The sequence below is a fragment of the Macrotis lagotis genome, chromosome 1 (assembly GCF_037893015.1).
Source record: "Macrotis lagotis isolate mMagLag1 chromosome 1, bilby.v1.9.chrom.fasta, whole genome shotgun sequence".
Classification (NCBI taxonomy): domain Eukaryota; kingdom Metazoa; phylum Chordata; class Mammalia; order Peramelemorphia; family Peramelidae; genus Macrotis; species Macrotis lagotis.
The window spans coordinates 910955574-910968448 of record NC_133658.1 but is presented as its reverse complement, the minus strand read 5'-3'; the positions used below and the strand labels follow the sequence as shown (position 1 = coordinate 910968448).

Sequence of the window (12875 nt, the reverse complement as noted above, 5' to 3'; positions counted from 1 at the left end):
GTCAAATAAGACCCTGATCTTCTTATTGCAGATACCCCCTGTAACCTTCCTCCCTGTAAGCACATCAAAACCCTTTGCAGATTCTGAATTTCTTATGGCTATGATGGAGAGGGATAAGAGGGATGTGGAATTTCCAGTTTTGGACGTAGTTGAGCTTGTAGTTTCCGTGCTGGAGCAATTAGAAATCTCGGCTCTAGCTAACCAGATGCACATCCTGGCAGAGGACCTTCAGAGGTTTATGCAAGCTACTACACAAGCATGGTCGATGCGCAACAAATAAATAGAGAAATCCAGACAGAGCTGAGTGCTCTAGTCTCTGCTGTACAAGCCCTGTCTACCTTAGTGAGAACCCAGATGCTACTAGATGGGCTACCATGTCATCACGTCCTTAAACGACCAGCTTGCATGACAGCTGCAGTCAGAAATGCTAGCGAACAACTTGACAGGGCTATACAAACCCTGAATGACCATACTAGCCTACCTACCTATCTAGATGAGTTAGACAAAATAATCAACACCATAAGGAATATCACAGATCAGTATAAGAAAGATATGGAGGATGATCACGGTCTATTCCCTGATTGGATAAATAAGATAGACCTTAATCATTGGATGCATTATTTGTTGATTCTTGGTGCTTGGTGTTTAATGGCCTTATTGCTATGTTGCCTGTTTCCCCTTCTTTTTTCTCTGTTTATAAAAATGGGGCGTTGGGCCCTTGAGCAACTCAAGGCAGACATACTCATGTTAAACAAAAAGGGGGAGTTGTCGGGGGTCGGCCCTGACCGCCTGGGTGGATAGGACCTCCCCGGGAGTGAGGTCAGACCAACCCAGAGAAGACACGGCTCCTTAAGGGGAACAGTGGCTTCACCTGGTTGGCCTGTGTCGCTTGCTCCAATCGGGTGGTAGGTTCTGCCCTCGGGGCGGATTGGGGTGGCAGCCCAGGACTAGCTCCCTATATTAGCCAACACCCTGAGCTATTCGGGGGATCCCTCTGCACCTAATAAAACATATGCCTCCTGAAGACGTGTCTGCCTGAGTCCCTCCTCGCTGATCCCCAGGGGAGGGAAAAACCGGGGACGTTTGAAGCAGTGCCCACTGAGGAGCTCACTCGGGCGTCCGGGGAAGAAGACCCCGGACACTGTATCTGAAGATCAAACTTTCTGTTCAGCTCTGGCCATTCCAAAAGGAACATTTGAAATTCCCTTGGTTCATTGAAAGTCCATCTTTTTCCCTGGATGAGGACATTCAGCCTTGCTGGTTAGTTGATTCTCGGTTGCATTCTAAGCTCTTTTGCCTTGCAGTATATTATATTCCAAGCCCTACGAGCTTCCAATGTAGTTGCTGCTAAGTCCTGTGTGATCCTGACTGCAGCTCCATGATATTTGAACTGTGTCCTTCTGGCTGCTTGTAATATTTTCTCTTTGACTTGGGAGTTCTGGAACTTGGCTATAATATTCCTAGGGGTTGGTTTTTTGGGATCTCTTTCTTGGGGGGATCGGTGGATTCTCTCCATTTCTATTTTGCCTTCTGTTTCTAGAACATCCGGGCAATTTTCCTGTAGTAATTCTTTGAAAATGATGTCAAGGCTCTTTTCCTGATCATGACTTTCAGGTATTCCAATAATTTTTAAATTATCTTTCCTAAGGTTTTTTTCCATATCAGTTGTTTTGTCAATGAGATATTTCACATTTTCTTCTAATTTTTCATTTTTTTTTAGTTTTGAAGTATTGCTTCCTGATTTCTGGTAAATTCATCATTCTCCCTGAGTTCTATTATTTGTCTGAAGGATTTGTTCTCCTCAGAGAGTTTTCTTACCTCTCTTTCCATCTGGCCAATTTTGCTTTTTAAAGCATTCTTCTCCTCAATAACTTTTTGAACTGTTTTATCCATTTGACCTAAGCTGGTTTTTAGCATGCTATTTTCTTCAGCATTTTTATTTTTGGATTTCCTTGACTAAGCTGCTGACTTCATTTTCATGGTTTTCCTGTGTCTCTCTCATTTCTTTTCACAGTTTTTCTTCTAACTCCCTCATTTTATTTTCAAAGTCTTTTTTGAGCTCTGTCATAGCCTGATCCCAGTTTCTGTTTCTTTGGGAGTCTTTAGATGCAGGAGCTTGTGTTTCCTCATCTTCAGACTGAGCATATTCATCCTTCTGGGGATAATAGATAATATATTTCTGAATGGTGTTCCTCCTTTTTCTCTGCTTGCTCATTTTCCCAGCCTAAGCCTCTTTTGGGGGTGCTTCCTGAGCTTTTGGGGAACTCCCACAAGGGTCTCAGCATGTGAGGCTCTGTCGTCCCTCCTGGTCTGTGAATAACCATATGCGCTCCCATCTGTCACAGGCCTGAGGTGGAGGGGCCCACTGCTGTTCTGTGTGGGGGGTCTACACTGTGATCAGTATCTTAATGTGTTCAGAGCCCCAGAGTCCTGTTCCAGAGGCAGAGGACAGAGCTCTGCAGTCTCTCTTCACTCCCCTCCCTTTGCTCAATGGGCTCATGCCTTGGAGGCTCCTGCTTACAGGCTCCGCCTGCTTCTGTTCCTGGATCTGGGCTGCCAAAAGACCATGCTGCTTGCTGTGTGCCCTGGGTGCTGGGCTCCACATGCTCTCTCTGGCAGAGGTCCCCTGCTGTTTCCCCACTTTATGCCCGGTGCTCCCCGGGGTATAGCTCAGGAGACTCCCCCACTGCTGTGAGCTGGGGCTCCCAGCTCCCTGGGGCTGCCTGCAGGAGGCTGAAGTAATTTCCCTCTGGTGGGCCACCCCTCTGGCTGGCTGCCCCTCCGACCCTGGGGAGCAGAGCCTTTCTGCTCTTTTCCAGGTTACCTTGAGTAGGAGAACTGCCTCTCTGTGTCCCTTTGTGGGTTCTGTCTCTCCAAAGTTTAGTTAGAGTCCTTAACTTATGAATTTTATCAGAGAGCACCTAAGACTGGATCCTTTCTTGTTGCCATCTTGGCTCCACCCCTCTTGTGGCCAGTTCTTGCCTGACATTCTTACACAAATAAAATGAGATGATTTCTACCCTCAGGAAACTTACATTCTAGTGAAGGAAGTAAAAACCTATGGAAAGGACTAGAGTATGACTCATCTGTGCCAGACTGTCAGGGAGAAGATGGAAAAAAGGATGGACAATTAAGTTTGATGATGAAAAAACTGAATCCCATTGAAATTAAGGGAATCTTCTGTCATCAAAATGGTCATAGATTGCAAAGTGAGAAAATGAACCCAGTCCTCTCACTCCAGGTACTGTCTCTTTCTATTATTCTGCAATGTTGTTATTGAGAAGGACCTGAAACAACTCTCATTACTCAATTTTATGGAGAAAAATGAATTCGAGTTGTCTCAGTCAGACTCAAAAAATTATGTTTTCAGACCTGTAATACATATCTATGATTTCAGAGCAAACTGTGCTTCCAATTAAAAAAAATATTTCCATTGTTGCTGTGTCTCCACGGGGGAAAATGATTATTACTATTGGAGTGGATCTCCTTTCCTCCCTCCTTCTGTACCTGCAGTCCAAACTTTCTCATTGTTAATAATGTTTTTGTGTCAATGCATGGAAGAAGAAGTTTTGAAAACAGAAATATGAGTGATTATTTATGTGGGCAGAGGAGGACAAATAGAGCCTTTAATGGTAATAGCTTGATGAAGGAATCATGTGTTTGTCCTTCATCCTCATAGAAAACCATGACATCAGGAAGGGATGCTGTGATAAGCATATGGATTGGATTCAAGGGAGATATTGTGCTAAGTCACCAGCTTCACTTCCCCCCCACCCCGAGCCATCTGGGTTCAGTGGTCAGATATGAGCCAGGATGACTGAAGACAGATGGATGTGAGGCAATCAGGGTGGAGTGACTTGCCCAAGGTCACACAACTAGTAGGAGTCAAGTGTCTGAGGACAGATTCAAACCCCTCTCCTCTGGACTCCAAGGTCAGTGCTCTATCCACTGTTCTACCCAACCAGTGACTGAAGTAAAAGGACAGGGATTAAAGTGACAGGACAGGGACTGAAATAAATAGAAGGGAAGATTCTCTATTCTTTTTTTATTTTTAAGGAATTTATTTGAGTTTTGAGTTTTGCAATTTTTCTCACAATTTTACTTCCCTCCCCCTCACAGAAAGCAATCTGTCAGTCTTTATTTTGTTTCCATGTTGTACATTTATCCAAATTGAGTGTGATGAGAGAGAAATGACATCCTTAAGGAAGAAAGAAAAAGTATAAGAGATAGCAAGATCAGACAATAAGATATGTTTTTTCCCCTAAATTAAAGGGAATAGTCCTTGAACTTTGTTCAAACTCCACAGTTCTTTCTCTGGATACAGATGGTATTCTCCATTGCAGACAAGTCCAAATTGTGCCTGATTGTTGCACTGATGGAATGAGCAAATCCATCAAGGTTGATAATCATCCCCATGTTGCTGTTAGGGTATACAGAATTTTGCTGGTTCTGCTCATCTCACTCAGCATCAGTTCATGCCAATCCCTCCTGTGGGGTGGCTAGGTGGCATAGTGGATAAAGCACTGGCATTGGAGTCAGGAGTACCTGGGTTCAAATCTGGTCTCAGACACTTAATAATTACCTAGCTGTGTGGCCTTGGGCAAGCCACTTAACCCCATTTGCCTTGCCAAAAACCTAAAAAACAAATCCCTCCAAGCTTCCCTGGATTCCTGTCTTTCCTGGTTTCTAATAGAACAATAGTGTTTGATGACATACACATACCACAGTTTGCTAAGCCATTCCCCAATTGAAGGACATTGACTTGATTTCCAATTCTTTGCCAACATAAACAAGGCTGCTATGAATATTTTTGTACAAGTGATGTTTTTACATTTTTTAATCATCTCTTCAGGGTACAGACCCAGTAGTTGTATTTGCTGGGTCAAAGGGTACACTCATTTTTGTTGCCCTTTGAGTGTAGTTCCAAATTTCTCTCCAGAAAGGTTGGATGAGTTCACAGCTCCACCAACAGTGTAATAGTGTCCCAGATTTCCCACAACCCTTCCAACAATGATCATTATCCTTTCTGATCATATTGGCCAGTCTGAGAGGTGTGAGGTGGTACCTCAGAGAAGTTTTGATTTGCATTTCTCTAATAATTAATGATTTAGAGCAATTTTTCATGGGGCTATGGATTGCTTTGATCTCCTCATTTGTAAATTGCCTTTGCATATCCTTTGACCATTTGTGTATTGGGGAATAGCTTTTTTTTTTAAAAAAAAATATGACTCAGTTCTCTGTATATTTTGGAAATGAGTCCTTTGTCAGAATCATTAGTGGTAAAAATTGTTTCCCAATTTACTACATTTCTTTTGATCTTGGTTACAGTGGTTTTATCTGTGCAAAGGCTTTTTAATTTAATGTAATCGAAATCATCTAGTTTGTTTTTGGTGATGTTCTCCATCTCTTCCTTCATCATAAACCGTTCCCGTTTCCATAGATCTGACAGATAAACTAGTGCTTGATCTTCTAATTTACTTATAGTATTGTTTTTTATGTCTAAATCCTGTAACCATTTGGATCTTATCTTGGGAAAGGGTGTGAGGTGTTGGTCTAATCTAAGTTTCTTCCATACTAACTTCCAATTTTCCCAGCAGTTTTTATCAAGGAGAGAGTTTTTATCCCAATAGCTGAACTCTTTGGGTTTATCAAACAGCAGATTACTATAATCATCTCCTGCTTTTGGACCTAGTCTATTCCACTGGTCCACCACTCTATTTCTTAGCCAATAGCAAATACTTTTGATGACTGATGCTTTATAATATAATTTTAGATCAGGGAGGGCTAAGCCCCCTTCTTTTGTAGTTTATTCATTAAATTCCTGGAAATTCTTGACTTTTTATTTCTCCATATGAATTTGCTTACAGTTTTTTCTAACTCATTAAAGCAATGTTTTGGAATTTTGATCGCTAGGGCACTAAACAGGGAGTTTGGCTTTGGTAGAATTGTCATTTTTATTCTATTAGCTCTACCTATCTGTGAGCAGTTGATATTTGCCCAGTTATTTAAATCTGATTTAATTTGTGTGAGAAGTGTTTTATATTTGTTTTCATAAAGTTTCTGAGTCTGTCTTGGCAAATAGACTCCCAGGTATTTTATATTGTCTGAGGTTACTTTGAGTGGGATTTCTCTTTCGAGCTCTTCCTGCTGTTTCTTGCTAGACATATATAGAAAAGTTGAGGATTTATGAGGGTTTATTTTATAACCTGCAACTTTGCTAATTGTCTCCAGTAGTTTTTTGGATGATTTCTTGGGATTCTCTAGGCAGACCATCATGTCATCTGCAAAGAGTGAGAGTTTTGTCTCTTCCTTTTGAAGGCAAGATTCTCCACAGAGAAAATTCAAGGATTGAATTTCTAGGTCAATTCAAGAAAAACATGAAGGTGCCCTCACCTAAGCATAATGTAGGTACAGTGCTCCTCTCATTTCCATCTTTCATTAACTTTGTTGAACTTTGACATCCCTCTTTCTTTGGGAACCTGCAAAAAGTTTCTCTTTGAAGCTGCTCCCAGCTATTTCTTTAATGACTGCAATCATAATTAATGAGTTCATTGGTGATAGGTGAATTATCGTTAATCAGCAAAATTAATTGATACTGATTTTCACCTGGGACAAAATTCAGGCCTTTGGTGGCCCTTCTGAGATCCCATGTAATCAATGCTCTTTTTCTTGCAGCTGACAAGATAATCGTATCTCTGGAGGCTGAGAGGATCTTGAGTCTATAACTAATTTCTGCTACTCCCTGCCCTCCCATCTCCATCTTCTGAGTTACAAGGTCAGGTCTACACCTCAGCAGGAGAAACCAGCTTTGTGAGTGTCTGGCTGCATTTGATCCTTAAAGTCAAGGCCTTAGAGGGAGAACATCACCTCTCTCCCTGTATGTAAAAAGGGAGGCAGGGTGGGACAAATTCTTTATTTGCTGGTAGTAAGGAAGGTACTCTGAAGGTGCTTATGGCATTTTGGCTCAGAATACCAAGGAGACTTGTCTTTTTTGGAGGCCTTTTCTCCTAATTCACATCCCCATTGCATTCAGTCTTAACCAGTGTTCCTCAGATTAGTCTTGCCAGCTCTTGTAAATATTCTGAATGTATATTTTGGATCCCCAACCCCCCTTTCATCCCATATATGCCCTTTTGTTTCATAGATCCAAAATTTATAAGTTTAGGAAGGAATGTTTCTTATAACTATTTGTAATTCTTCTTGATTGGAAACTATAGAGTGGCAATTGATCTGAGAAGTCATCTACCCCAATGCTCAAAAGAGATAAAAAAGAGACAATTAGCATCTATCTATTTGAAATGACTGCATCTGCAGTAGGTGAGTTGGACCCACCTGTTCTAAAGGTTCAAATTTTCTTTTCTGTCCTTGAACTTACATTGGTTTACTTCTCACTTAAATTTGTTTTCCTTGCTAAATACCAAATGGCAGACTAAGACTCTGCCTTTTCCTTTAGGGATCCAGGTCCTTTTTTTATTTAATGTTTTTGTTTGTTTTTGTTTGTTTGTTTGTTTTTGCAAGGCAATGGGGTTAAGTGGCTTGCCCAAGGCCACACAGCTAGGTAATTATGAAGTGTCTGAGGCTGGATTTGCACTCAGGTACTCCTGACTCCAGGGCCGGTGCTCTATCCATTGTGCCACCTAGCCGCCCCAATCCAGGTCCTTTTAATATTTTGCTACAATATTTGAATAATACTTCACATTGCCTGTGTATTTTTTTTCCAGAAAGGGATGTTTATTGGGATCCAAATTCTTGGATTGAAGAGTCACTTTACAGAGGGTGGCAACCTAAAGCTCAAATGAACTTGTATCCTTTTCAATTAGTTTCTGAGATTATTCACTTTCAATTCAGAAATCAGGTAGGTAGCTGAGATTCAGTCTGGTGTCTCCTGTTAATGTTAAAATTTCCTCAAAACTTTAGAAATTATATGACTGCTGCTCCTCTGAGGCCACATAGGAATGAAAATGAAACCAGCACATTGGAAGGGAACCATCTAGGTAAGAGTTCTTAAACTTACCATCTCTCCCTGCTTCAGTTCAAGCCTTTTTGTCCTCTCAATAAGTTATCATTTTTCCCTTTAAAATCTCTTTATTTGAATGTTGCTATTTCAAAAAGCCAAAATTATATCAAAAGTGATGAAGACAAAATTATAAAAATCTATCTGAAGTGAGTTGGTGGGTATGAACAATGATTATTTATGGGAAAAAAGTCTTCCAGATTCTCAGGGAGAAGCCTAGTGATTGGTTTTCTACAGGGACTTTTTCTTTTGTTCTTTTCAAGGTGCCTCTGTATTCTGGTGGCTCTAGTCAACAGCAAGGGTGGACTAGGCTAAACTTAAGGTGACCCTTTCAGATAGAGATTCTGAGAATAAACTAGACAATGAGCAATACATAGAATAACCACAGTCCTGGTAATACTGAAGCATTCTACGATCAGTCTGAATGAGTCAATCAGGATTATTTATAAAAATCTTAATCCTTGGTCATATTTGGTTTAGGAATACATGTATGTCTTCATTTAGTAATAAAATGTTGTTGGGTCATTTGAATCATATATCTGATTTATTTCCAGAATTTTTTAAATGAGGATGGCCAACCAAAGAGATGAATTATTCATTTGGAGTGATGTTTTATTTGAAGCACTGACTCTATTCACTATTATCTCCTTTTCCCCTTAAATTCCTTTTAGTTTCTTAATAAAATACTTTCCACCAGAGCATCTAGGAAGAGTGAAAGAGATGAAACTTTCTTTTCAATTTGATTTAATTTAGCATAGAGTATGCTCTTTCAGCTAACATATTAGAAATATTTATACATAATATGCATATGTATAATATTTATATATATATATTTGTATTTTGAATTGATCATATTGACAGTCTTCCCAAATGAAAACTCTTCTAATGAAAGGTTTAAGGATTTTAAAAGATATAACTATATCTCTATTTGTACTTGTGAGAGTGAGAAGACAGAGACATAAACAGGGCAAATAGGTGGTGAAGTGGATAGAGCCCTGGAGTCAGGAGGATATGTGTTCAAAGCCAACCTTGGACACTTAATAATTACCTAGCTGTGTGACCTTGGGCAAGTCACTTAACTCCATTGCCTTAAAAATAAAAAAAACAAGAGAGAGAGAGAGACATAAACAGAGAAAGTCTCATTTCCCTTCTACAGAAATTTCTGACAATATAAACTAGTGACTCTGTGATTCAAAGTATTATTTATTCCATATGAGTTTTCAAATTATAATTCTGATTACATTTTGACTATTCTCACAAAAAATATCTTAGTGTATTTTTAATTCAGCAATTCTTTTTTTCTAGTAATATAAAAAACCAAGAGTGTGGAATAAATACACACCCACACAAATACAAACACAAATGCATACAGATGTGTGAGTATGTACAAATATCTATACAGATTTTATTCTTTTTATCCTCTATCTTGCTTCACCCATTTAGGAATTTGATAGATCAACTGTATCACTATTTATACGAGTATATTTGCACACAATTTCATAAAATTAAATGCTATTTTTCTGAAACTTTGATATTTGATAGATAAGATAATTTGCCCTATGAAAGAGAGAAATAAGTAATTCTAATTATTAATATAAATATGAAGATAATTAACTAAATCAAGTATATTATAGGCATAATGGATACAGCAAAACCCTTCATATTTTATTCTCTAAGCTATCTATTTTCCCCATCACTTATAATTTAATAATAATTTTGAGTTAGATTAACAAGACTATCTTAGAGATAGTCTAATTAGATTGTTACATTAATCTAACAAGATTAATATGACTATCTTAGAAAATAGTCACATCCACATTTCCTGGTGGTTTCTACAGAAAATATACTGAAATACCCTGTCTGGCTTCATTCCAATAACTAGAAGACTGGAGGGGGTGGCTAGGTGGCGCAGTGCATAGAGCATTGGCCCTGGAGTCAGGAGTACCTGAGTTCAAATCCAGCCTCAAACACTTAATAATGACCTAACTGTGTGGCCTTGGGCAAACCACTTAACCCCATTGCCTTGCAAAAAACAAAACAAAAAAAGTAGTAGAAGCAACAGCAGTATAGTCTTAACAGTAATCATTGTAGTAGTTGTAGTAGAAATCATTGTAGTGCTATTTGTCTCTACAAATTTTTGGTATCAGGAATTCCCTGGGAAGAATTGGATTTTTACCACCACAGTACCTTCCCTAGACCTTTGAGTCCAAGAGTCTAGGAAGGTGAGAAGGTGAGTGCCTTGCTTAGTGTCAGAGAGCCAGAATGTTAGAAGTAAAATTGAATTTATTCTGTTCCCGATGCCTACAGAGGCATTCTTTACAGGACATCTATTATGCTGGAAATTGTTTTATTACATACTGTTGTATTACATTTTTGCAGACTTGGGAAAAGAAATATTGCCTCTCAATTTCCATGTTGTCTGTATTTTATTAATATTTTTGTGCATTTTTATAGGAATATTAATATATTATTCTATCAATTAGTCTAAAATGTATGAAAGTTATTACTTTTAATCATAATTGCTTTATGATCAATTAGCTTATGTAATCTATTTCTTCTCATGCAAATTTTGACGTACTAAATCTCTAAAACAGTCATATTTATTTAAATTCTGAAATTTTATGGCATGTTTATTTGATCATTTTCATTTTAACTCTGCTCTAATATCCATTATTTGTTCCATTTTATTAAAGAAAATATTTTTAAAATAATTGCCTTTCATTTCACTTTGTTGTTTTCTTAATCGGCTCTAGCTTTCATTTGCAATGTTTTATTATTTTGTTTTTACTTAATTTCCATTGTTCTCAGGTCTTTTGCTTATATTTTCTTTTGGTCCTTCATTCTGTCTAACATTTAAACATACTCATCATTAAATTTCCTATTTTCATAGATTCTCAGTTATTCAAGAAATACAAATCAGGTTGAGCAAAGTACATTAATTCAATTAATGTATTTGTAAATGAAACAAAACACATTAACACAATAACACAATAATCACAATAACAAATGGCTTCCAGGAGTGTTGAAAAGTTTTCCTTCCTTCTTTTTTCCTCTTCTCTATTTCTGGTTGCAAGAATAATTACACTTCCATCAGGGAAAGACTTATTTTTCTTGATTTAGTTCTAGGTATTATCTTCTTCGTGCAAACAGGAGCTGGTGTCCTGGGAAACGTCTTCCTCCTTTGCCATTGTACCTTTACTTTCCTAATGGGCAGAAGACTGAAACCCATAGAAATGATTTTTTCCCACTTGGTCTTGGCCAATTCCATAGTTCTTATTTCCAAGGGATTTCCTCAAACAATGGCTAGTCTGGGGATGAAAATGTTCCTGAACCAAGCTGGGTGTAGACTTACTGCTTTTCTCCACAGAGTTGCCCGTAGTCTTTCCATCAGCATCACTTGCCTTCTGAGTGGTTTTCAGGTTATCACCATCAGTTCCTTTAACTGTTCCCAGTGGTCAAAACTTATTGCCCCAAAGTACATATTCTCCTTCTGTCATTTCTTCTGGATCCTACACATCCTGATAAATATCACTATGTTTATGAATAATTTAATGAAAGGCAGTAATAATACAAAAATATGGAATATAGGATTCTGTTCTGATGTTTCTTCTGCAACATTCAAAGTCTCTTTATTTGTAATTATATATGCTATTTATGATTTTCTGTGTATGGTATTTATGGTAATGACCAGTGGGTACCTGATACTTTTCTTACAAAGGCATCACCACCAAGTGCAGCATATTCACAGTTCCAGACTTTTGTCAAGAACTTCTGCTGAAATTAGAGCCTCCTACAGCATCTTGGTGTTGGTTAGCACCTATGTCATCTTCTACTCTGTCAATTCTATTTTGTCATTGTATCACATCCAGTTTGATAAATATTATCATTGGTTAATGCCCACATCAACTCTCTTAGTGGCATGCTACCCAACCATGAGCCCATTTGTGCTTATTAGCTCTGATTCCCAAATTCTCCATTTGTTCTATTCCCTCTGGCACAAAAAGTGATCCATGATGCTTTCTTCCCTATGTGTTCCACTGACCGACATTCTAGTTCTACCCTTACTAAAAGATATCTTTAAGAAGTGGGTCGGGTGGTGGCAACTAGGTGGCACAGTGGATAGAGCACTGGCCCTGGAGTTCAAATCTGACTTCAGACACTTAATAAGTACCTAGTTGTGTGGCCTTGGGCAAGCCAATTAAGCCCATTGCCTTGCAAAAAGTATATAAAAATGGAAGTGGGTCAACAAACAAAGGAATCTAAAAATCTAGAACTCAACAACTTTAAAGAATTTTAATGATTTGTAATTATAATATCTAGTTTTTGGTTAGAGCTTTAAAGTTTGAAAAATATTTTACATACACTTTACATTTAGCCTATCCTGGTGTTCTTTTCTTGTGAATTTTCCTATTTCACTTTAAGTCTCTTTTGAGCTTCCATTTCAGAAATAATTATGAAATTTTCTCATTCTACATTAGAGTTTTGTCATAGAATAGGAGTTCAAAAATTTCATTCTGTATGGACAGTCAAGGACAGAAATATCCAGCAATTGCTTCTACATAGGAAGTAATGGAAAAAAATATATGTTTTACCTGTGATTTGTAAAGTAGATAAATTCTGTCTGAGGATATAGAAAAAGAAAAAGAGTTTTGTGAAACTTGTCCCTCATCAAGAATGGTATAAAGAGCTCTTTATGTTATAAGTGAAATTTATTAAAAGGATACAGTGAAACAATTCTCTGAGCAATATATTATTTATTCATAGGGTCAATGAATGGCCTCTATGTGAAAGACCCAGAGCAATAGGAAAATTGGGGGGCTTTTTTTTCTTGTTTATGTGTTTTTATGGGTTTGGAAGATTC

At 38.1% G+C, this 12875-nt stretch overlaps 1 protein-coding gene across 1 annotated transcript; it reads left to right on the top strand.

Moving 5' to 3' along the window:
- The first annotated feature begins 354 nt into the window (after positions 1-354).
- LOC141508861 (vomeronasal type-1 receptor 3-like) lies at positions 355-12021 on the top strand. Its single transcript, XM_074217874.1, has 2 exons — positions 355-539; positions 11109-12021. The coding sequence occupies exons 1-2, from the start codon at positions 355-357 to the stop codon at positions 12019-12021; spliced, it is 1098 nt and encodes a 365-aa protein (XP_074073975.1).
- Positions 12022-12875: the final 854 nt, after the last annotated feature.